A 21,894-nucleotide genomic window follows, 5' to 3' on the forward strand; every position below is an offset into this window, starting at 1 on the left:
TTCTTCAGAAACACTGTTAAAAGAATGAAAAGAGAAGCCAGACTGGGAGAAGATTCTTGCAAAACCTAGGATCTCAGGACTTGGTTGGGGCGATGGTTTCATGGGTGTGCATATGCGACATCAAGACTTATCCCAGTCTACACTTGATCATGTGTGCATTTCCTAATCAAAATAAAGGCTGTTAAAAAACCAAAAGGCCAGGCAGCCTCCCCCTATAAAAGCTAATCCTGTTAAGGACAGACAACAATGCAGCCAGAAATTTCCTACTATGACTTCAGCCCATTTAGGTATCAGGAGTTGGACTTTTTCTCTCATACTTTTCTCAAAGTAAAAAATTTTTAATTTAGAAATAAGTGCATTAAAGAATATAAAAATCACACTTGTGACTAAAAATTTATATGTTCTTTTGGTCTTTCCTGTTTTCCACAGACCAAACTGACCAAAAAATGATTTGGGAAAAAAACAAAAAAACACCACCATGTATCTTTTTGAAAGGTAAGTATACACATTAATTTATTTTTAAGAATATATTTATATTTTTAAAAACAGGACATGTATACGTCTAAACAGCATGGCTGACACAGACCCAACCCATGCCGGTAAGCTTTCGAGAACCATTGAATGTGCGGACAGTAGTACGGGCACGGGCAGACAGAATAAGAATAAATAGTGCTTCGGGGAGAGCAGTAGTGATCGGTAGGGTGGGTGAAGATGTGGACGCTGTAGCAGAAACAACTCCCCGGTACTGATATGTGCAAAGTTCCAGCTCTCCGGGACAGAAAGGGCCCAACCCACCCCAACAGCCTCCCCACAGGGCTGCCAACTGCAGGGGGTAGATGAACTCCGGCACAGTGGGCACAGGGCTGGGGGCCTCGACCCAGAGAAAGTAAAGAAACAGAGTTCAGACAAGCATGCGTGCGTCCGCACATACCCCACAAAGGGCATTGCACTCTAGAACAGAACTGTACCCCATTTAACAAAGGAGCTCCCAGCCTCCCTGTCACCTCTTTGGCAGTAAGTCAGGCCATCTCAACTTCGGACACACACACATCCTCAGCAGGAGGAAGGCTATCCTGTGTCGTGGAGACAGATCTTTAGGTGAGAGCAAAGCTGTCATAGCTATAGCATTAATGGAACATCCCTAAGCAAAAAAGATGTTAATTACTAATTATAAGGGTACAAGGCAATATGACTTCATGTCCCAGGCCCCAAGGATGGGCACAATCATTTTCCTACACAAGGTGAAATACAGCCAACCCCTGATCGTGCTTCAGCAAGTGGAATTATGGGGCAGAGAAAGAAATTAGGTTCCATCTGCTAAAATTTGCACTTACCGCTATGAACTAAGTTTTAATGTATTTCTTGGGTCAAAACAAAATCCAAGTTTTTGAAGACCCACTAAACCTATGATGGATTTTCCTCTGTAAACTCATTCACTTCTGTCAGGCCCATGATAGTGGAACCTGTCTAGATTTTCAAGCACACCTAAACTCAAGAAAAATCAAAGCCACCGCTGTATAATTTAGATCTAGTCTAGGCACAGGAAGCCACAGCTGGCTGGCTGGTCAGGGCTTCTCAGGACTGGATGTTGGTCGAATTGAGGATTCGAGAAGTAGCGTCAGATTTGGAAGCCTTTGAAAGTTCTCGCTGTTGAAAAATAAAAAATGTCAGTGGCAGTACTGTCCCTCTCCTTCATGCCCACCCTTGTAAACACGGGCTCGTGTTGCCCTGAGCCCGAGGTCCCTCTCCAGCACAGGCTGTGTTAGGAACATACGATGAGAGACTCTGAGCACCATTCTGTTAGTCAGAGATTACGCATGTGCACGTGGACCCGGGACCCCTTTCCTTAGCCAGTGCATCCTGTTAAAAACCTCACCGAAGAGAAACCCCTTACACTTCACAAAGTACTGTACTGAGTTGTCAAGCTAGGCAGGCAACAACCTTTGGTCTTTTAAGCCCTTTATAAAGCAATGGGCCAGACCGTCTATCTACCAATCCCTGGGGCTGAGGGCCTTGTAACCTGCTGGTGATTTGATCTCATGCTGGAGCACATGGGATAGAAGCAGCTAAAGCATATGCACGACCACGGAGAGAGAGCTTAGTAGTGGTTAGTCTACCAGCCGCAGCGACCAGAACCAGGTGAACGTCCCTCCCTAGGCCTTGCCATAAAGATAAGCAGGTACATTTAAGCCTCAAGTGGGTAATAAGGGGCTTGGCTAAGCAAGCAAGAGAAAGTGGGACCCTCTGGCCAGCAGTCAGCTAGCCAGAGCGACACACACTTCTAGAAATAAAACCATACCGCTCATGTGATTTGGAAAAAGTGCCATAATATGGAGCTAGTTTCAATGTTCGAAACAAGCTCTAGCCTTGGGCAGCTGCCCCATTCTCCATCACTGCAGCGAGACAGGTGGCCCCATGGCTTTACGTCAGTGTCCCCCAGGAGGGCGGAGCAGCCTCCCCTCTCGGCAGGAAGACACTGAGGGAAGAGCACACACATTGTTAAGGGCACTGCAGTTAACTGTTAGTAAGGACGGAGCAGGTTACTAGGAACTGAAGAGTTTTTGGAAAAATCACTTTTTCAGTGCCACAGGCATGCTTTAGCAGCTCAGTGTGGTAGAAACAGGTGGAGGCAAGGAAATGAGCATTGGCTAGCTCACAGTAGACAGAAAGTCGGCAGTTCAGCCCCAAGGGGTTAGTAAGACATATACTCCAGGAAATAATCAGCACACAGGCCAAGAACCTCATGATAGGCAGCACACAGCTGGGGCTCCCCTCCCCATGTGATGGGGCCTCTAATTCTTTCCAGCACAGTGGAGGCCTCGGATGTCACAGCTGGGGAGGGTGAAGGTCTTCTGGTGTGAAGTACATGAAAAAAACCAACTTTGCCTGACTTTAGGTAGGGCTGAGAATCCAATTCAAGTCTGAACAAGTGTTCTTGTTAATCAGCAGGTTAGGCTGTTGGGACTTAAGTCAGAAAGTAGTTTTGATTTCCACATTAGGAATTCCTGCTTCCTCTGGGGGCGGGGGGAGGCTCTATGATAGCACAGCTGAGATGATTGGTTAGTGTAGCTCCGTGCCCAGACGGGAATTAAGCCAGCAGATGTGACAGATGAGTTTGGAAAACGGACATGGTACATGCAGGGGTTGCCATACAGACCTGAAGCCCAACAGTGGAGCTGTCAGAGAGGGACGGATCCTTCTAAGAACAAAGAATTAAGACAATTACCAAGAACTCCACCAAGAGAACACCAGGGCAGTGGTCAGAAGGGTCACCTCCTGCAGCCAGGGAATGGTATTTCTTAAGCAGAAGGATCCAGGTTAAATGTCAAGTTGCTGCCGCCACCTTCCTTCTTATATATCCCCTTAGACCACCCGACCCCATGCCATGGTCAAGGCAGGAAAGGGATTCTCAGCCTCCAAAGAACTGTCCTAATCGTCTGGGGGCCCTTGGGAAGAAAGCCACTCTGCCCCAACTGTGTGCTCCCCAGAGACTGGTAGATATTAGAAAAGGTGAATTACCGCGAACTCAGAATAGGTGCTGGCAACAGAATTAATGCTGAAGTTGCGCTGGAGGGGGGCCGAGGCGGGGTACCCACCACTCAGGATGCTGCCATTGAGCTCCACGTTCTCCTTGTTGGCTCCATACCTCCCAGCACGGGGCGTTTTTTTCCCCGAACAAGTAGAAGTGATGACTGGCTGCAGAGAAAAGAAAGATCCATGCATCATGCTTATAACAACCCCACACGCACGTACACATGTGTGTGCAAATGGCCAAAGGCTAATAACGTCTTTATATTATTCATGTGTCTGTAATCCTTTACTTGTGGTTTTAAAAAATATATGAATTCTTAGTGATTTGCAGAGTACCTGTCTTGAGCCCAGTCTGTAAAATCCCTGAAAGACATTTAGCACACATCCCTACTCTCCTTCTGTGAGTGTACCTGACTGTCTCGTGAGCCAGTGTCGCCGGGACTAGAACCCACGCACAGGGACCTCACTCAGCAGCAGCTGAAGCCCAGGGTTTGAGCTGAACCCACCGAATTACGTCCCAGTGATTCCCATGATGCTACTGGGGTTCAGAATGACCATTCTCTTTCGTGTTTGTTTTGTTTTTGACAAATAAGCTAGCTTACTCTCAGCATCTCAGTGAAAACTGAATCCAGGGATCTTAGAAACTAGAACACTCAGGTGGGGCCCCTGGGTAGACAGGCTGGAGCTGTGGTGGTGACGCCCTTGCACACAGAGCAACTGACCTTGCTGCCAGAAGGTGGAAGTCGAGACACGGGGGAACGGTAGACTGTCCCCCCAAAGACAGGCCGAATGCTGCTGTTGGCCGTGGCATTGGACATGGTGGTCGTGTTCAGCTAAGGACACAAAAACAGAACCCAGTTAACATGCTCAGCAGCCCATCCCTACACTTCGGAGAAAGGAATGTAGGAAACGGTCTAAGAAAGATGGGTTTCACGGTTAAAAGCTTTGAGGAAACCTGTGATAAGTGTTCAAAGCCGATTTCTATCCGGATTGAACTACACGATGGTACAGCCATTTTGTTTCTAAATCTATCAAATCTAGGTGTTTACCGAAGAGAAATGACAGCAGATACCCATACAAAGACCTGTGTACAAATACGGCCGCTTTGTGTGTAACAGCCCGGACACCCCAGCAGAGCCAAACGTCCATCCACCGGCACAGAAGCAAACTGCGGTCAAGTCCTGCAGTGGAATGGCGGCCCCCGTTAGCGCGCAACAACACAGAAGAGGCTCACGGAAACGATGCTACAGGAAAGAACCAGACCACAAGGGAGCACATACGTGCGAGTGCACGCATATAACACGTGAGAAAGTGCAAACTAGCCAGCGGCGACAGCAAGTCTGAGGCTGCCGCAGGCTGTGGGGAGCCAGGGAGCACGAAGGGGCAGGAGGCATCTCTGCGTGCCATGGGTGTGTTCACAGGCTTGATCGTGGGGACGGGTTCATGGTGTATACATATGTCAAAACTTACCAAAGTGTACACTTTATGTGCCAATTTTACTCAATAAAACTAAACTTAAAAACAACAACAACAAAACTCTTAGGTAGGGGCGGCCTGGGTGGCTCAGTCAGTTGAGCATCTGACTCTTGATTTCAGCTCAGGTCGTGATCTCAGGGTCGTGGGATCGAGCCCGGGGTTGGGCTCTGTGCTGGGCAAGGAGCCTGCTTGAGATTCTCTCCCTGCCCCCTGCCCCAAGCATGGGCATGCACACTCTTTACGATAGTAAATCTTAAAAATAAAATCTTGAAAAACTATATAATAACAATAGGGAGCTAGTTTAATAAATGAGAGCATGTCAAGAGGACAGAATGTACAGCTAATAACGAGCATATATTTGAAGAATGTTTGATGCTATGAAAAAAAAAAAAATCACAGCCAACACCAAGTAGGGAAAAGGCAGAAATCCAAATTATATGTGATCTCTATTTTGCAAAAATACATTATTTAAAAGCTTTTTTAAAATCAAGAAAAACACCAAATATTCTCAGTGGTCCTCTTGGAATTTACTGCAGGTGATTTGTTTTAAGTAAACTCTACCCCCAACATGGGACTTGAACTCCCAGCCCCGAGATCAAGAGTCACATGTTCTACTGCCTGAGCCAGCCGGGCACCCCTGCAGGTGATTCTTAAACTATATGTTATAAAATAAGAAAGAGAAGGGAAATAAATGCTCTACTTTGTTATCAAAGAAAGGGTTAAAATCCTCCCCGATTTCCTGCTCCAGAGATTAAGGAGTACTGAATATTCCATTTACTAAACATGAAAGTCTTTCACAGAATACCACGGTCACTTGTTGGAATTCCAGGATGAACCTCTGAAGGACTTCGCCGGCAGTGTGGTCCCCCCCGAGTTTAACCCAGGCCCTCAGCAGCAGGCACACATCCCAGCGACCACCACTCCGTGACGGGCATTATCGAGTTGCTACTGGGGATTAAGTACAGTCTTTCGTTCATACTTTTAGAGTAACCCAACCCGGAAGGCCCCGAAACCCTTCCCCGTCTGTAGGGCAGGAGGCAAGAGGTGGCCAAGAGCCCGCAGCCTCGACAGCCCCTCGTAAAGAGCGGCTCGCAGAGCCGCGTGCTCACCCTGCGCACTTTGCCCGGCGTGTGGGGCGCCGGTCCTCGCCGCTTGTTGGGGGTCCGAGGGGCACTGCCGTACAGTACCTCGGTCTCGGTCTGCTTCTTGTTCTTGAGTTGCTGTGGGAAAGTCAGAAGCGACAGCGATAAATCTCAGGAAGGGAACAGGCCTCAGAAGGGACGGAAGCAGGGCCTGAAATCGAGTGCCCAGTCCCCGGACCCAGGGCTACCTCTTCAGCCACCCCCATCCCTGGCAGAGACCCTGGGCTGCTCACATTCCCGTGGTGCCCTCGTCCCACACTGTGCTCGCTCACTCTTTCTTGCTTGGCTCGCTCCTTCTCGAGTCGATGCATCTCCCATTGCTCCGTCACGTACTCCATGAATTTCTGCCCGTTCACCACAAATGCCTTCGAATGCTCCTGTTCCCACATTTCAATCCGTGCCTTCAACTCCTCTTCCAACTGGAACCATAGACAAGGCCATGCTAATTACTTCAAATCTTTGGTATGAAGCCTGAATGAAATGATTCTCCCAAAGGAGGACTCCGCCCCAGACACCATGAGCGGAACGGCACATGCTGGATCCAGGGGGGTCCAGGTCAGAGTGGCCAGAACGCAAAGCCTGGGGATGGTTTATTCATAACACACGTGAAGGTAGGAAAAGGCAAGGACCCAGAGTCTCACTAGGCTTTTGGTGCCCGAAGCCGGAGCAAGAGCAGCTGGGCAAGAGCAGCAACGCGAAACCGGCAGTGTGGGTTAAGAGCACCACTCCCTGGGTTCTGATCTGGAATCTTCCTCTTACTGGCTATGAAAAGGTGGGCAAGTTACATTCTCAGGGCCTCTGTTTCCTCATCTATACAAGTGGAAATGATACCAACCTCACATGGACATTGTGACAACTAAATGAATTAATAAATGGAAAACACTTTTGCAACAGTATCTGGCGCTTAATTCAATAAATGCTAACAATTACTATTAAAATAGACAACAGTAGGGGCACCTGGGTGGCTCAGTCAGTCAAGCATCTGCCTTTGGCTTGGGTCATGATCTCGGGTCCTGGGATCAGGCCCTGCGTTGGGCTCTCTGCTCAGCGGAGAGTCTGTTTCTCCTTCTCCCTCACCCACTACCCCACGTGCTCTCTCTCTCTCTCTCTCTGATAAATGAATAAAATCTTAAGAAAAAACTCAACAGTAATGAAGCCCACAGCACTTTCTCAAAAGCTTGCCTTATGTTACAGGCTGAATTGTATCCTCCCCAAATTCATGTTTAAGTCCTAATTCCCCCAGTATCTCAAAATGTGGCTTTATTTGGACATACGGGTAATGAAGTTAAAATGAAGTCATTCAGGTGGGTCCTAATCCAGCATGACTGGTGGCTTTGTTAAGAGAAAATCTGACATAGATATGACAGAAGGAAGGCCACGTGAAGATATAGGGAGAAGGCAAGTAAGTCATCCACAAGCCGGAAAGACCTCAAAAGAAACCCACACTATTGATACTTTGATCTCAGACTTCTAGCCTCCAGAGTTGTGAAAAAATAAATCTCTGTTGGTTAAGCCCCCCAGTCTGGGGCACTTTGCGATGGCAGCCCTAGAAAGCTGGTAAACCTTGATATTCAGGTCCTTACACCAGGAAGGCTCGGGATATACTTATCATCCTTGCCTAAGCTTTGGAAGAAAAGACCGTTCTGGGGCAAGACAATTCAAAGCAAAGGATATACAAAAGATAAGGTATTTTGTAGCCAAGCACCAAAAACTTAGTGGCGATGTTACCTTGGGGAGTGTCTTTTGAAGCTTGGCTCGTTGCTTTTCTTCTTTGAGAAGATTTCCTCCACGATTTGTAAATCGACTTGGATCTGAAGCTTTTCTCTGTGGAAAAATACCTTTTAGTTAGAGTAAGCCCCGAGATGATCAGACCAGTAACTTCTGCTACGATTCCTTGCTCTCATGAACTGATATGTGCTAAGGAGACGCTCAGAGTTCTGCATCCCCATCCACCGTCAGCAGTGAGGCATGGTGGTGGTCTAAGACAGGAGAGTGGGGGGGGGGCATCACAGGCACATGCAAGATCATCCACGGGTGGGCAGGAAAACCACGGTTTCCTTTTAATCTAAAAGTAAGGTGGGGGCCCGGGGGGCTCAGTTGGTTAAGCATCGGCCTTCCACTCAGGTCATGATCACAAGGTTCCCGGACTGAGACCCACTTGAGACTCCCAGCTCAGCTGGGAGTCTGCTTCTCCCTCTGCCTCTGCCCCCTGGCTCATGCTCTCTCCCTCTCTCTTTCTCAAATAAACAAAATCTTTTTAAAAAAATAGAAGATAGGCTTTAATACATAATACACAACATCACTGGCTCCCTCCCTTTCTCGGTTCAGATGTCAAAGAGGACTTGTGACCTATAGGGAATGAGATGTGGAGGGACAAGGGAGAGGTCAACACTCAGGAGGGCTTGGTAGTGGTACCCCTACTTGACCACTCACTTTTAGCATATTGACGATGCAGCTTAAACGTGCCCAGTTAGGAGATTTATAATCCGGTTTTTATGAAATTAACACTCACAAAATAGGCAAGTAAAAATGTAAAGTGTTAGGCTTCTTATTTTCTGTTTTTTGTTTCTGTATCATGTATACAGTATATCAGAACAGTAATCTGAGCATGTAATTTGTACATATAAATTAGATGTATACACCCAAAAATTGGAGATCATCAGAAATCTTTAGAAACAATCTTGACAATTTGGGGGCAAAGCCTATAAAGAAATGGTTTCCCTTCCAGACCACTTGATTGGTAACTGCCCATAAACTCTAACTAAAGGGGATGGTAATTCGTTTATTTTCCCTTAAATACTGGCATGTCAACAAGACTTACTTATCTGGCTCTTTACTGACATTTCCTACCCTTCCTTCTTGCTTTCAAACACAAGTTAAGGAGTCACTGAGGACTAGGACATCTGTTCTTAAACAGCTGTGAGACCTCACACAGGCCTCTCCGTGTGAGTCCTCGTGTCCCTCCTGTAACCTTGTAGGAGTTGAACTCAGATCCTCTTAAGGCCCCTTTCAAGCTCTGAGAATAAGACTCTGTGTGCCCTACACGTGTCATCTGGCTCATCCAGGTCCCAGCCCACAGCCCGGAAAAGCCCTGAGCAAAGCTGTGAGTGCCAAGTCTATCAGAAGAAAAGGAATTCAGACTATACAGATGTGCCCTAATACCCAGGCAACTTTCTAAGAAGACTGGAATGGTAGCAACTATTAACTGGCTGCCCCACATCCGTTCTCTCGTTCCTCGGTACGGAGCACCCGCGTTGATCCGCGGCAGCAGCTCCCCCAGCCTCACCAGCGGCTGGTGCGCCGTGCAAGCAGAAGTGGCGGCAAGCGCCCTCGGAGGGGCTGGAGGGGCTGGAGGGGCCGTGCTTGGCGTGCAACAGCAGGAGCTCTAGAGCTTCCCTGAACCTGAGGTAAGGGCCACCCCGTAATGATGGGGGAGCCATGGGCTGGAGAACCTGGGACGCCACCGACTGCAGAACAGCCGCACCTGCCCCAGCGCCCCACCTGTGGACTTCCTTTATGCCTCACTGAGGCACCGATTTTGTTCTTCTATGTTCTCACACAGGAGCTGCGCGAACACAGCTGGGTTAGCACAACTCAGAGACTCAGTGATGAAGACAGGGTGTTAGGAACCTGGTAAAGAGCAGAGTGGATTCTGACCGTGCGCAGGGCAGGCCTTCACACTTGTTTGCACTCCAGGGAAACAGAAGCTAGGGCGGTACCTCGAACTCCAAGAAGAGTTTCCAGCTTTCTTCCCACTTCTGGACACCTTCAAAGAGTTCTTTGTGAACCTCATAGTAGTTTCTTAACCGCACAATCTCAGCATCATGGAGCTGCAGCAGATTTTCTGTATAGTCGTCTGCAAGATACAGGCCCAGTCGTTCAAAAACCTTCCCCTAGTGTTTAGTATCCCAATTTACTAATCCCTGACCTCATCCTCCTAAAATGGAAGTCAGTTCTTCTTCCTTATAGTAAAAGTGACACGTGAACAAGTATATACTGTGGATGATAAAGCCAGCTCTGCCACATGATCAGTCTGGGGGGAGGAGGGAGCTAGGGTGTGGGTGACCATGATGAAGATTCTCAAAGCTCTGTGTCACCTCTTGCCTAATTCTAGGTTTCCTTCATAGTCTTCCTTTCCAGGCTGCTCACAGAAAATGTCTAAAAACTGAGTACAATTTCATCTTTATACTCAGTGTAGGTCAGACTAGAATTCTGTGGAGCTCTTGGGGATGGACTCCATGGGCTCAGCTCCGTGGACTCCGTTGTTTACCTGCTATGGGCCTCTGGGTTAAGTTGCTGAACGGTTACGTGCCTTCGTGTCCTCACCTCTTGAGGTGAGGATTAAGTGAGACAACGGTTAAGGGTTTGGCGCCGCACCTGGCATAGAGTAAGCCCCCGCCAGACTTGAGCCTCACAACTGCAGGCTACGGTGATCTCCTACTTCAGAAATCAAGAGCCCCCGTATTTCCTGGCGGCATTTGCACATGTTAATTACACGGGAATGGCAATTTATGCTGCGTGGCTTGAAAAGGCAGCTCGATCTGTTCAGTGGAGGAAATACGCGCTGGTATGTCTGCCCTCATATAGACAAGCGAGGAGGCCGCAGCAAGACTGCCGCCTGTGTACGAACCAGCATAGTAAGGGGCAAAAGCCTGTCTCTGCTCCTGGCTGTAGAAACACTGGTCCCAGTACTGAGCCAGCTCCACTCGAATTGCCTCAATCACTTTCTTCATGTTCTGCATCTTCAGTTCTTCCAACCGATCCACTTCCAGTTGCAGCTGTAACAAGGAGACTTGGTAAAGGTGCTCGCCATACGCTCACTTTCACGTAGGAATACAGAAGTTCAAAAGCACCCCCAACTCCCATTTAAATAAAATTACAACACAAGCCACAGAGGTAAATCAACACTTTTTTTTTTTTTTTAAAGAGAGGTGAGAATGTGCGTGCCTGTGCACGGCAGAATGGCAGAGAGGGACAGAATCCTGAGCAGGCTCTGAGCTGGGTGTGGGGCTGGATCCCCCGACCCTGAGATCATGACCTGGGCCAAAATCAACAGTTGGACACCCACCCCACTGATCCACCCAGGAGCCCCAATCAACACTTTTTATAGCACTGATATCATAGGAGCCAGAAACCTAAGAAATGTACACAAAGGACAGAAGACGAGCCGGCCACGGCCACCCTTGTCTAATGCTGGCCTTAAACAGGTTCTCGGGGTGCCTGGGTGGCTCAGTCGGTTAAGCGTCTGCCTTCAGCTCAGGGTCTTGGGATCGAGCCCCACATTGGGCTCCCTGCCCTCTCCCTCTGCCCCTCCCTGCCTGCTTGTGTTCTCGCACACTCTGCGCACTCTCTCAAATAAATACATAAATCTTTAAAACAAAACAAAAAACAGGCTCGCTCGAGGCAGACACTGTTGAAGACAATACACCTGACACTCGTAGAGACTGCTGACCCAGTGCCCATTGGCTTTCTTACCGCTTTCCTGACCTTGGCCTTCGACCCAGTCATAACCGTGGCCACAGCTTCTCTCTCTTCTGCAGGTATCTGCAACCTGTCCCAGAGCTCTCGGATCTGAGCTCGCAGACCCTCACACACTGCTTCGTTTTGTGATTTTCGCATTTCCAGCTGTAGCAAGGAGAGCCAATGGTTATGGCAAAGACAGCATCACAAAGGCCAGCCCTGTGGCTTCCCACAAAGAAATGTCTGGACCCACATGGAGAAGAAGCACTTTTACTAGAGTGTAAAAAAGTGTGTTTTCGTGACTTCTGAACACAAACTGTATGGCTGCCATTACGGGAGGATCTCAAGCCCCAAGAATTAGGATTCAGATTTTTAAATAAAAAAATTAAATACTAAGCTAATTCACATGACTAATATTAGTTCATCCAAAAATTCAATTTCACATTCTTAGAGCCACAAATTTTTTGTTAAAAAAAAAAAAAAGACAAAAAACCCCGAGGTTATGTATCATTTACTATCTTTATCCTCCCTCATTCTTTTAACTTACGCTGGCTTATTTAAGACTGAAGGAAAAACTGTCAGTTTTTTCAGCTCTCTGGACACTGTGGAGACCCCAGGCCATCGTGTGAGTAGTCATTACCTGCCGAAGCAACTTCTGTAGTGTAGCAATATTCTCCAGAGACAAGCAGAAAGCATCTTCATCCTCACACACCACATCTCTTTCAAAGCTTGTGTCTGGGGTGTGATCTAATTCCTCCATACACAAGATGATCTGTCTCTTTATGTTGACAAACTCCTCGCGTCTAGACGCCTATGAAATAAAATGATTACAAGTACCTACAGGAAAGTCAAAACTGAATTTTAGGAAATATGAATGCAAGCACTTACCTTCGTTTCCCTCAGCGTGGCCACGTGTTGTCTGAATTGGCTCAGCTCTTCTAAGCTGGGAACTGAGGTGCTGTCGATGTCATAGTGGGGCATGCACAGAATTTCACACAGCTCTTGATCTTGCTCTTGAAGTAGTTTCAGTTCCTGTTTTCGCTCCTTTTTCTGTTTTCGCATCAGTTCTACCTGAGTGCGCAAATCCTTTTCTAGCTGCAAGATGGTCGTCTCTCCTTCTTCCTGAAGGAGACAATGTACCAGGTGAGAAGGTTCCAAGTGGATGTCTTCAAACGAAGAGAAGGACAATGGAAGAGGGCTAGGATGACAGACTTTTTTTTTTTCTTTTAAGATTTTATTTATTTATTTGAGAGAGTGAGCAAGAGAGAGCACGAGTGGGGAGAGGGAGAAGCAGCCTCCCCGCCAAGCGGGGAGCCCAACATGGGGCTCAATCCCAGGACCCCGGGATCATGACCCAAGCTGAGGGCAGAGGCTTAACCGACTGAGCCACCCAGGTGCCTCCAGGATGACAGACTTCTAGTTAAACTTACAAATAAGTCAACTCTTGGCCAACAAAATATGGCACAGAGAGCAATCCCTAAGAACAGTCTCAAATAAGGAAAGGCACCAGGCACTTTCGCAAGAGGTGAAAGTGCTTGGAAAGCTTGCTTTGAGTTAGCTGTCGTGTAGTATATTTAGTTCAAAACGTGATGCTCTGGGGCGCCTGGGTGGCTCAGTCGTTAAGTGTCTGCCTTCGGCTCAGGGCGTGATCCCGGCGTTATGGGATCGAACCCCACATCAGGCTCCTCTGCTATGAGCCTGCTTCTTCCTCTCCCACTCCCCCTGCTTGTGTTCCCTCTCTCGCTGGCTGTCTCTCTCTCTCTCTCTCTCTCTCTGTCAAATAAATAAATAAAATATTTTAAAAAATTAAAAAAAAAAAAGAAAAAAACCCACAAAGACAGGTATTTTGGTAACTTTCCCTTGTATCACTAGTCACTTTTGCTTCCTAGGTAGTGCTTTTCATTTTCTTTCTTTCTTTTCTTTTCTTTCTTTCTTTCTTTCTTTTCTTTCTTTCCTTCCTTCCTTTCCTTCCTTCCTTCCTTTCTTTCTTTTTTTTAAAGATTTTATTTATTTGACAGAGAAACTGAGAGAGCACAAGCAGGGGGAGCAGTAGAAGCAGAGGAGAAGCAGGCTCCCCGCGGAGCAGGGAGCTCCATGTGCGGTTGGATCCCAGGATCCTGGGATCATGACCTGAGCCAAAGGCAGACACTTAACCATCTGAGCCACCCAGGTGCCCCATGCTTTTCATTTTCTTTCAGAGAAAGAATATAGCATAGTACCATCTGTACCTAGCTTTTCCTTAGCGTTAAAAAAAAAAAAAAAAGTTATTCGCCCTGCAAAATGATAGCAAGAGGAAGCTTGTTTTTGATCAAAGGATTGCCAACACTTACTAGCTGTTCCACCTCTAACAGGGCGACTCTTTACATAAGTGAAAGCTGCTGAACTGATTAACTAGGTGGCAAATTCTCCCCACTTTTTATGGCCAAGATTCTACAAGGAAGCCTTCCACCTGCAGCCCCAAGTCAGAGTTCCTTCCTAAATCTCAGACCAAGCAGAAGCCCCCGAGCCCCACCACGTACCTGAAATGGCTCGACGTGTAACTCGCTGCACAGGGTATTCAGCTCTTTTTGACAGATGGAAATGCTTTTGATGAGCCTTTCCTTCAGGCTTTCCTCTTCAGCAATCATCATATCCAGGAGGTCCTACCAGAGAAAACAGTCTCACAAAAGTTTGGGGTCAATGGGGAAAAAAAAGAAAAACCCAAACCAATAACACCAAAACCTTCCTAATTACAAATTCTTAAGAAAGGACTTCCATAGAAACAAAACCCGGAAGAGCTTGTGACATTCCGGTGTCCCTTTCACAGCCATCTCGGACGGGACACCAGTGCCCACACTGCAAACAGACAAGCACTACTCAACTCACCTTGATATGCTTCTTTACAACCTCAGTTCTTTGTAACCGCTGGTCCTCTGGAATCCCAATTAATTCCCAGATTTCCCGAAGGTGATTCAGAGCTTTCTGGAGACATACTATGGACTCCTCCGCCAGCACCTCACTGAAAAGCAAAAGAGAGGCCAGTAAGGAGAGCCACTGCCTCCAGACTGAAAGCAGTATTTACATAAACTAAATAGATTCCTATCTCGGTGGCCTCAGGCTAAAACAAACTGAAAACAAGCATTTAGCTTTAACAGCTCCTCTTCTGGAACACAACACTGGCAAAGCAAAATTCAGTATCGCCCTACACTGTGGAAATGCAATCTTCTTCTTCTTAAGTAGGCTCCACGCCCAGCATGGAACCCAACATGGGGCTTGAACCCATGACCCCGAGCTCAACACCTGGGCTGAGATCAAGAGTCGATGTTCAACCAACTGGGCTACCCAGGCGCCCGGTAATTCAATCTTCTCGATAATATTCAGAATCAGGACTTCCATCAACAATTCTGCCTGTGACAGTACAATACAGAGTTATAAAGAAAAACAGACGCGTGCCTGGCTGGCTTAGCAAAACATATGACTCTTGAATTTAGGGTTGTGAGTTCGAGCCCCATGCTGAGTGTAGAGATGACTTAAAAAAGAAAGACAAACCACACAAAATAATCTCCCAGCTAACGCAAGAGCTTGGTTGGTGAGAAGCTCCTATAAAATAGCTGGCAATTTATTACGATTTTGTTGTTCTTAAGGTACAACTACTGACTTACAGAATGGCTGAAATTACAAAAGACACACCTCAAGTGTTGGTGAGGATACAGCAAAACCCAGGCTTTCGCACACTACTGGTCTGGACTGGAAACTGGTACGACCACTTTGAAGCCTGCCGGCAGCACCTACTGAAGCCGAACCTAGCAGTTCCACTTCCGCACGCGGGCCCAGCAGACACGGACAGACTCGTGCTAAAGACACGCACGGGGGGGGGGGGGGGGGGGGTCAGAGCGGCACTACTCACAACGGCGTAAGAGCAGAAGCGACCTGAGGTCCACCGACAGAATAAACAGTGCGTTCCTACCATGGAATAACACAGCAATGAAGACACAACATGACTAAGTCTCAGGAATATTCTGTTCAACTATGCTAAATGAAGACGTCAAATGCAAAAAGACTACATACTATAGGATTCCATTTTATGAAATTCTAGAAAAACAAAAGTTATAGTAAAAGAAAGCCTGGGATCGGAGGAGATCGACGGCAAAAAGGCACAAGGAATCTTTTTTACGGTGATGGAATGGTCCTAGATCTAGACGGTGATTCCCTAACTGTATATAATGACCAAAATTCAAACTATACATGTAAAATGAGTTAATTTTACTGTATGTAAACTATGCCTCAAATCTAAAAAAACAAAAAAGGAGGTCAGGGGGTGCCTGGGTGGCTCAGTTGGCTGGGTGTCCGACACTTGATTTCAGCTAGGGTCATGAGCTCAGGGTCGTGAGATCAAGCCCTGACTCAGGCTCCTGGCTCAGCACAGAGTCTGCTTGAGATTCTCTCCTGCTCCTCCCTCCCACTCACGCGTGTTCTCTCTCTCTCTCTCTCTCTCTCTCTCTCAAATAAATAAAATCTTGGGGAAAAAAGGAGGTAAAACAAAACTAATGTGAAAAACAAAGTTGGGGAAGAAAAGGAAAAACCGTTTGAGTGAAACAAGTGAGACAAGCAAGCATATATTACCACGTGATTTCATTTTTATAATTCAAACACAGGCAAAACCAAGGCATTCTTTCAGTAGTCAGGCTGGTGGTCGCCATTGTCCTGGGAGGTGGTGACTGGGCGGGGATACGAGGAGCACTGGTTACATAGGTGTGTGCTGACTTTGTGAAAATCGAGAGTTGGCACTTGGATTTATGCACGTTTCTGTATGTTATTCTTCAATTACGAAAAGTTTATTTTAAAAAAGTCATTGTTTATCTGATATAAATTTAACTGGGCACCTTTTATTTTATCTTAAAAAAAAAAAAGTTTACTTTAAAAATGATAACAGGGGCGCCTGGGTAGCGCAGTCTTTAAGCGTCTGCCTTCGGCTCAGGGCGTGATCCCGACGTTCCGGGATCGAGTCCCATATCGGGCTCCTCTGCTGGGAGCCTGCTTCTTCCTCTCTCACTCGCCTGCTGTGTTCCCTCTCTCGCTGGCTGTCTCTCTGTCACATAAATAAATAAAATCTTTAAAAAAATAAAAATAAAAAAAAATAAAAATAACCATTAGTCTGCTTCACGTAACATTAAAAAAACAGAGAAATTTTCTTTCCTTTCTTAGGTACAAATGGCTAACGAAGACACTGCTCTGGCTCCAGAGAAACTAGAAGGTGGACGTGTTTTGCTACCAGTAGCAGTGAGGCCCAGAACAAGTCAATCTCTTCGTGTGCAAACGAGGGGCTCAAGGCTCTCATTGGCCCCCTTGTGCCTCTGGGTATTCAAGTCACCGGCCTGGATCTCCAAGAATAGCAGTTTCTCCATAGGTTTTAATATTTTCACATCTAAGACATTTTTCTAGCCAAGAATCCCAATTTAAAGGTTGCCTATCAAAAGAAAAAAAAGATTAGGTCGCCTCTCCTAGATGAAGAAAAGCTTTGGCACAAACTCCAGTTGTCTATACCAGATGGCTAATATCAACATCCAGATAGCGAATAGTGTTTCAAAGAATTTATTGTACTCCATTCATTTTAGAAATGTTAACAGGTAATAAGGCATTTATTTAATCTCAATCAACTAAAGTTAATTATTCTAATCTCAATTAGCTAAATTTAACTACAGGGCCTCCCCAGGCACTCCAATTTTAAGACAAAAGAATGCAAAAATCAGGGGCGCTTGGGTGGCTCAGTCGTTAAGAGTCCGCCTTCGGCTCAGGGAGTGATCCTGGCGTTATGGGATCGAGCCCCACATCAGGCTCCTCTGCTGGGAGACTGCTTCTTCCTCTCCCACTCCCCCTGCTTGTGTTCCCTCTCTCGCTGGCTGTCTCTCTGTCAAATAAATAAATAAAATCTTTAAAAAAATGCAAAAATCAAAATCCCAATCTTTGCATTTTATTAAAAATAACCTACAAAATCTCACCTGTGGTCAAAATCCAATCTGAATGTAAAACACCGTGTTGAGCCAGACCAGCCCAGGGCACTGCTCTGAGGGGCACTACTTTAGGGAGTGGGGCACAGTCTGTTCCAGGCTGGCCCCCACCCTCGCCACCCGCACAGCTAGGACGGTTGGGGTGTCTTGAAAACAAAATCCAGTCAGGCCTCTGCTCAACCACTCCCTTCAAAGTTTCCCATTGCCCTCAGGAAACACTTCAACCACTTTCAAAAGAAAGGCTTTCAAAACCTCTCTTCAGGTTTGTCTCTTAATCTCTCTCAGCGCTCACTCCCTAACACTCCAGCCAGGGAACTTCTGAGCGTTTCCGACACGCCCCAGCACGTGCAGCTCTCAGCGGACGATGCCGCCACGCTTCTGCACACTACCTTCCGCCTGCCGTCACCTTCTTTGGGCAGCTGTGGATGCCTCACGGTCATTCCCCCCGACACGGCCCCCATTCCACCGTGTAGACCATAGACTCAAGGGCAAAGACTGCCAGGTCTTATCCATCTTCCTTTTACTAGATCCTAACGCACAGCAATGGTTCAATAAATGTAAAATGAATGGCCTGGAGTTCCTGCCAAGGGCTCATTATGCCTCTAGGTTCCAGCTACTTTCAGCTCATGAGCTCCCACATACTGACAGACAGACTTAAAAGCAGTGCTGCCTAGCTATGTAAAACAGAGGATGAAGTGATCACTTTTCCGAAGCATAAAAACCTAGCACATGGTAAAAGAACCCGAACAAACATTTCTCCAAAGAAGATACATAGTGGCCAATAAGCACGTGACCACACTGAACATCACCAGCCGCTAGTGAAATGCAAATCAAAACCACAAGGAGATACACCTCACAGGCACCAAGACGGCTATAACAAAGAAGACAGTTAAAGAAAAAAAAAAAGTGTTGACAAGGATGCGGAGAAATCGGAAGCCCTCAGATACTGCTGGTGGGGATGTAAAATGGTGCAGCCTGCTTGGAAAACAGTCCAGCAGTGCCTCAGTTGAACACAGAGTTACCATATAACCCAGAAATTCCATTCCTAGGTATTTACCCAAGAGAAATGAAAACATGTCCCACAAAACTCATATACAAATGTTTATAGCAGCATTTTTATAATAGGCAAAAAGTAGAAACAACCCAAAATGGCCATCAACTAACGAACAGGTAAATGTGATATACCTATCCAATGAAATGTTATCGGCAATAAACCTGGAAAACGTCACGCCAAGGGAAAGAAGCCAGTCACAAATGACAATGTATCATAGGATTCAATTTATATGAAATATCCAGAATAGGCAAATCTATAGAAACAGAAGTAGACTGGTAGTTCTGTGGGGCTGGGGTGTGGGGAGGGAGGAAGGTGGGAAAAGGGACTGACCTCTAATGGGCATGGGCTTTTTGAAGGGTTGATGAAAATGTTCTAAAACTGTGGTGGTAATTGCACAACTCTGTAAATATACTAAAACCCATCAAACTGCATGCTACACGAAAAGTAAGAAATCATTTAAAAGACCATTTGAGGGGCGCCTGGGTGGCACAGCGGTTAAGCATCTGCCTTCGGCTCAGGGCGTGATCCCGGCATTATGGGATCGAGCCCCATATCAGGCTCCTCCGCTGGGAGCCTGCTTCTTCCTCTCCCACTCCCCCTGCTTGTGTTCCCTCTCTCGCTGGCTGTCTCTATCTCTGTCGAATAAATAAATAAAATCTTTAAAAAAAAAAAAAAAAAAAAGACCATTTGAGATCTTTTCCAGTCCAGTGACTTAGTTTCAAGAGACTGGGAAAAATTGGACCTTTTTACAACAGTTTGTGTCCTTGGGAGGTAGTCTAAGTATCCTCAGCTTTTTGGTGATGTGTTAGAAGAATAAAAATCTCAAATTTGTACTTTTTAGGAAATTACCTGAATCTATTTACAGGCAGCATATAATTGCACCAAGAGAATTATTATCCACAGTGAAGGCACTGAGGTATCTTATGATCATACAACTTTTTTGAAATGTCAAGTTACTCATTCAAAAATACTACTTGAATGTTTATTTATACAAGGTGTATTCGAAGTGTTGGGATTCAGCACTGAATAAAACTGACATCCCTGCCCTTTTGGAGTTTACATTCTAACAGTAAAAGAAAAGTGATAAATAAGCAAATCTTACATTAAATGGTAGTATCAGCTGTGGAGAAATCAAGCAGAGATTTAAGGCAGAGAGAGGCTTTTACTCTAAAATACGAAATCATTGGAGGATTTTGGCTCTTGTGTTGACAATAAGCTTCAGGAGGCCAAGGCAGAAGCAGGGAGGCTATTAAAAGACCAGTGGAACACAGCAAGAGATAATGGTGGTGACCCGGACCAGGGCGGTGGCAGCAGAGCTGGGGAGGTGTGAGACTGCGGCTGTCTTTTCAAAGTTAAGACTAATCTTAGGAATGAAAGAAAGAGGTGTCAGGGTGATATAAGAATTAATATGAATGTTGTTTAGGGTGGAACATTTTTTAATTCTTTGAAAAACAGTACTCGAGTGAGAAGGGTTTCTAACTAGAAGATCTGTAATTCCAAATGCCCATTTTCCAACGGGCCCAATAAGATTTGTTCAAGTAATCGAATCCGAGGGATGGTTAACTTTTTCATTATAAAAATTGTGTGCGGGGCAGCTGGGTGGCTCAGTCGTTAAGTGTCTGCCTTCAGCTCAGGGCGTGATCCTGGCATTCTGGGATCGAGCCCCACATCAGGCTCCTCTGCTGGGAGCCTGCTTCTTCCTCTCCCACTCCCCCTGCTTGTGTTCCCTCTCTGGCTGGCTGTCTCTCTGTCATATAAATAAATAAAATCTTTAAAAAAAATAAAAATAAAAATTGTGTGCATACTGCTTTTAGTTAGTGGCCCATCTATCTGATTGAGGTTAGCGGTCCATTTGCTGTACAGACATTTGTTTTGGTTTTAATTGGATCTGAGATCTACAGATCTCATGTCATTTAATTCTGTAAAAGTAATTTGACTAAATTAGTAAACATAGCTAAGTTTTTCAATTAAGTCACAAATCAAATAACACTGCAGATTATGGGCCAGATTAAAAAAAAACAGCTTTATTGAAGTTATCTTTAAAACTCTGGCTGTTTTTCTAATGGTAACATGATTTGTACTCAATTCCCATTCTCCAGAAGGCAAGCACTTGAAAAAGAACGAGGGGAATTAGTAATTATGGAAGGAAGAACCTTCTACAGCCATAGAGCAATCAGCCTGGCCAATAACTACAAACTATAATGAATCATCACAGTGCCTCACCCACCCCTTTCAGAAAGTAGGATTAACGTTTTTATCGCTCTTAACACGAGAGCCCTATACTCTGGTATTATCTTTATTTTAGAACAAGCTGACATCCCTGCCCTTTTGGAGTTGACATTCTGAGAGCAAAAGAAAGGTGATAAATAAGCAAACCTTCCATTAAGTGGCAGTAAGTGCTACAGAGGGGAAATCGAGAGGAGAAAGGAGGTAGGAGACAACAGACATTCGGTGTGGCGAGTCTGACCCCCACTTCAGGTCGGCCGCCCCTTCCCCAGCACGGCCGGGGGAGTCGTGAAGAACACCGGAGAGGAATTCCTTAATGGAGTTCCTGAACTTGCAAGGAAACCCGGCTATCTGTCCAAGTCAGGTCAAACGTTAGCACTGCAGACCGACCCCGCGGAAGACACGGATAAACGGAACACCTGACGGCCTTACTTAAAGAGAAGCGAGCAACCGGACCACAAGAGGCGCAGGACTTAGAACAGGCCGCAGGTGCCAAGAGGCAGCAGCTGAGAGGCCGGCGGGCGGGCGGGGCTCGCGGACACCTCGGGTGCGTCTGGGCCTCGGGGGCCCGTGGCCGCCGGGGCCGGTGCGCCGCAGGTCTCGCCTCCTCCGCGTCCGGGCGCTCGGCCCCGGAGCCAGCTCGGCGCTCCCCAGCTCTGCCGGCCGCGCCCGGGCTTCACTCGGCGCGGGCTGACGTACCACCCGCGCCCCGGGCCGCCTCGGGGACCCCGCACCCGGGACGGGGGTCGCTCCCTCCCGCGTCCGCTCGACCCTCCCGCAGCCCGCACCTTCTCCTCATGGCGGACGCTCCAAGCAGCCGGCCGTCGAGGCCCCAGACCTCCTCCACGCGGGGTTGAGCGCAGCAACCTCCCCCAAGGACCGGCTGTGTTGCTCCAGGCCGCGGCTCCGCGAGCCGTTAGGTCACCGCGGAATTTCAAACCGAGCCCGAAGGCGGAGCAGCTCCGCGATTGGCGCCCTGAACCGTCGCTCCTCACCAAGCCCCGCCCCCGGCGCCCCG

The 21,894-nt window shown here is 46.9% G+C and overlaps 2 protein-coding genes across 13 annotated transcripts in view; one reads left to right on the plus strand and one right to left on the minus strand.

Moving 5' to 3' along the window:
- Positions 1–19,320, plus strand: part of RCCD1 (RCC1 domain containing 1) — a 41,746-nt gene extending 22,426 nt beyond the window's left edge. For 2 of the 7 annotated variants that reach the window (XM_087856624.1, XM_087856627.1), the window contains 2 exons: positions 430–495; positions 4,650–5,067. In XM_087856624.1, the coding sequence (XP_087712750.1) occupies positions 430–495; positions 4,650–4,831 (248 nt within the window). In that variant the 3' untranslated portion in view covers positions 4,832–5,067. Of the gene's footprint in view, positions 1–429; positions 496–4,572; positions 5,068–5,807; positions 6,125–16,793 lie in introns of those variants that run through there. The other 5 variants (XM_087856630.1, XM_087856631.1, XM_087856626.1 and 2 more) reach the window with 4 other exon arrangements.
- PRC1 (protein regulator of cytokinesis 1) lies at positions 520–21,884 on the minus strand. Of its 6 annotated transcripts, none has more exons than XM_045813203.2 (15): positions 21,665–21,884; positions 14,475–14,607; positions 14,129–14,251; positions 12,498–12,731; positions 12,250–12,420; positions 11,637–11,774; positions 10,780–10,927; positions 9,869–10,005; positions 7,878–7,973; positions 6,422–6,568; positions 6,117–6,227; positions 4,254–4,364; positions 3,520–3,696; positions 3,158–3,199; positions 520–1,647 (listed from the first exon to the last, which is right to left on the minus strand). In XM_045813203.2, exons 1-15 carry the CDS (start codon positions 21,673–21,675, stop codon positions 1,576–1,578), a joined length of 1,851 nt encoding a protein of 616 aa, XP_045669159.2. In that variant the 5' UTR covers positions 21,676–21,884; the 3' UTR covers positions 520–1,575. The 6 variants fall into 6 exon arrangements, with proteins under 6 accessions (XP_045669159.2, XP_045669158.2, XP_045669157.2 ...); XM_045813202.2 differs by having other exon boundaries at positions 521–1,647; positions 3,158–3,196; positions 11,625–11,774; positions 21,665–21,875; XM_045813201.2 differs by having other exon boundaries at positions 521–1,647; positions 11,625–11,774; positions 21,665–21,875.
- Between the last annotated feature and the right edge of the window lie 10 nt (positions 21,885–21,894).

Source organism: Ursus americanus, chromosome 28 (assembly GCF_024610735.1).
Source record: "Ursus americanus isolate L20-20 chromosome 28, mUrsAme1.1.p, whole genome shotgun sequence".
Taxonomy (NCBI): domain Eukaryota; kingdom Metazoa; phylum Chordata; class Mammalia; order Carnivora; family Ursidae; genus Ursus; species Ursus americanus.